The 929-nt window shown below is 47.5% G+C and overlaps 1 protein-coding gene across 1 annotated transcript in view; it reads left to right on the forward strand.

Moving 5' to 3' along the window:
* LOC106816929 (uncharacterized protein K02A2.6-like) overlaps positions 1-609 on the forward strand; it is a 5,308-nt gene extending 4,699 nt beyond the window's left edge. The window contains exon 2 of the mRNA XM_014821573.1: positions 4-609. Coding sequence (XP_014677059.1) covers positions 4-609 — 606 coding nt within the window. The remainder of the gene's footprint in view (positions 1-3) is intronic.
* Positions 610-929: the final 320 nt, after the last annotated feature.

The raw sequence follows: 929 nt of genomic DNA on the forward strand, positions 1-929 counted from the left end.
CAGTACGAAATACCCACGGGACCATGGCAGACCGTCGGTACCGACCTGTTCTATCTGGATGGTGAGGAGTACCTTCTTATCTGTGACTACTATTCGAAGTTCCCGATAGTCAAGAAAATTCACGGTCGTGTGACAAGTCAGTCAGTGGTGAACATCACTAAGCAAGTGTTCTCGGAACAAGGAATTCCAGAGACTGTAATCAGTGACAACGGGCCACAATATGCGAGCCAGGTGTTCAGACAATTCACAGAAGAATGGGGTTTCAGTCACGTGACATCGAGTCCCCGCTACGCACAGTCAAATGGCTTCATCGAGAGGCACGTACAGACCGTAAAAGGTGTACTTGCTAAAGCCAAAGCGGCACATACTGATCCGGACATGGCAATGCTGATTATTAGATCCACACCCGTGGATTGCCACTTGCCATCACCATCAGAACTACTGAACTCACGCAAGTTCAGAAGTAATCTTCCAGTAAAGATTACCAACGAAGCAGCCGACAAGGATGCAGTTTCACGTCGACTTTTTGAGCGTCAAGCAACTCAAAAATTGTATCACGACGAGAAATCTGTGAAGACACTAGCCCTCTGTCCCCAGGTCAATCGTTAGAGTACGGGACGAGAAATACTCACAAGTGAAGCCAGCAGTCGTCACAGGAAAACATGTGTCACCACGTTCGTATGAGGTGCAAACATCTGACGGCAACAATCTCAGGAGGAATCGTCGGTTTATCCGGGAAACCAGTGAGGAAGTGAGGACCCCCTCATATCCCCCAGGACAAGATGACCAGGAACCAGTTCACCCCAGAGATAGATGTGAGGTCCGCCAACAAAAACACGTCAGATTCGGTAACCATTGCCCCACAAAGAAGAAAAGTTTAAAAGAATTGATAAATTCACTTGTGTAAACGTGCAACCTTTATAAGCACG

Source organism: Priapulus caudatus, unplaced genomic scaffold, assembly GCF_000485595.1.
Source record: "Priapulus caudatus unplaced genomic scaffold, Priapulus_caudatus-5.0.1 Scaffold1536, whole genome shotgun sequence".
NCBI lineage: Eukaryota > Metazoa > Priapulida > Priapulimorpha > Priapulimorphida > Priapulidae > Priapulus > Priapulus caudatus.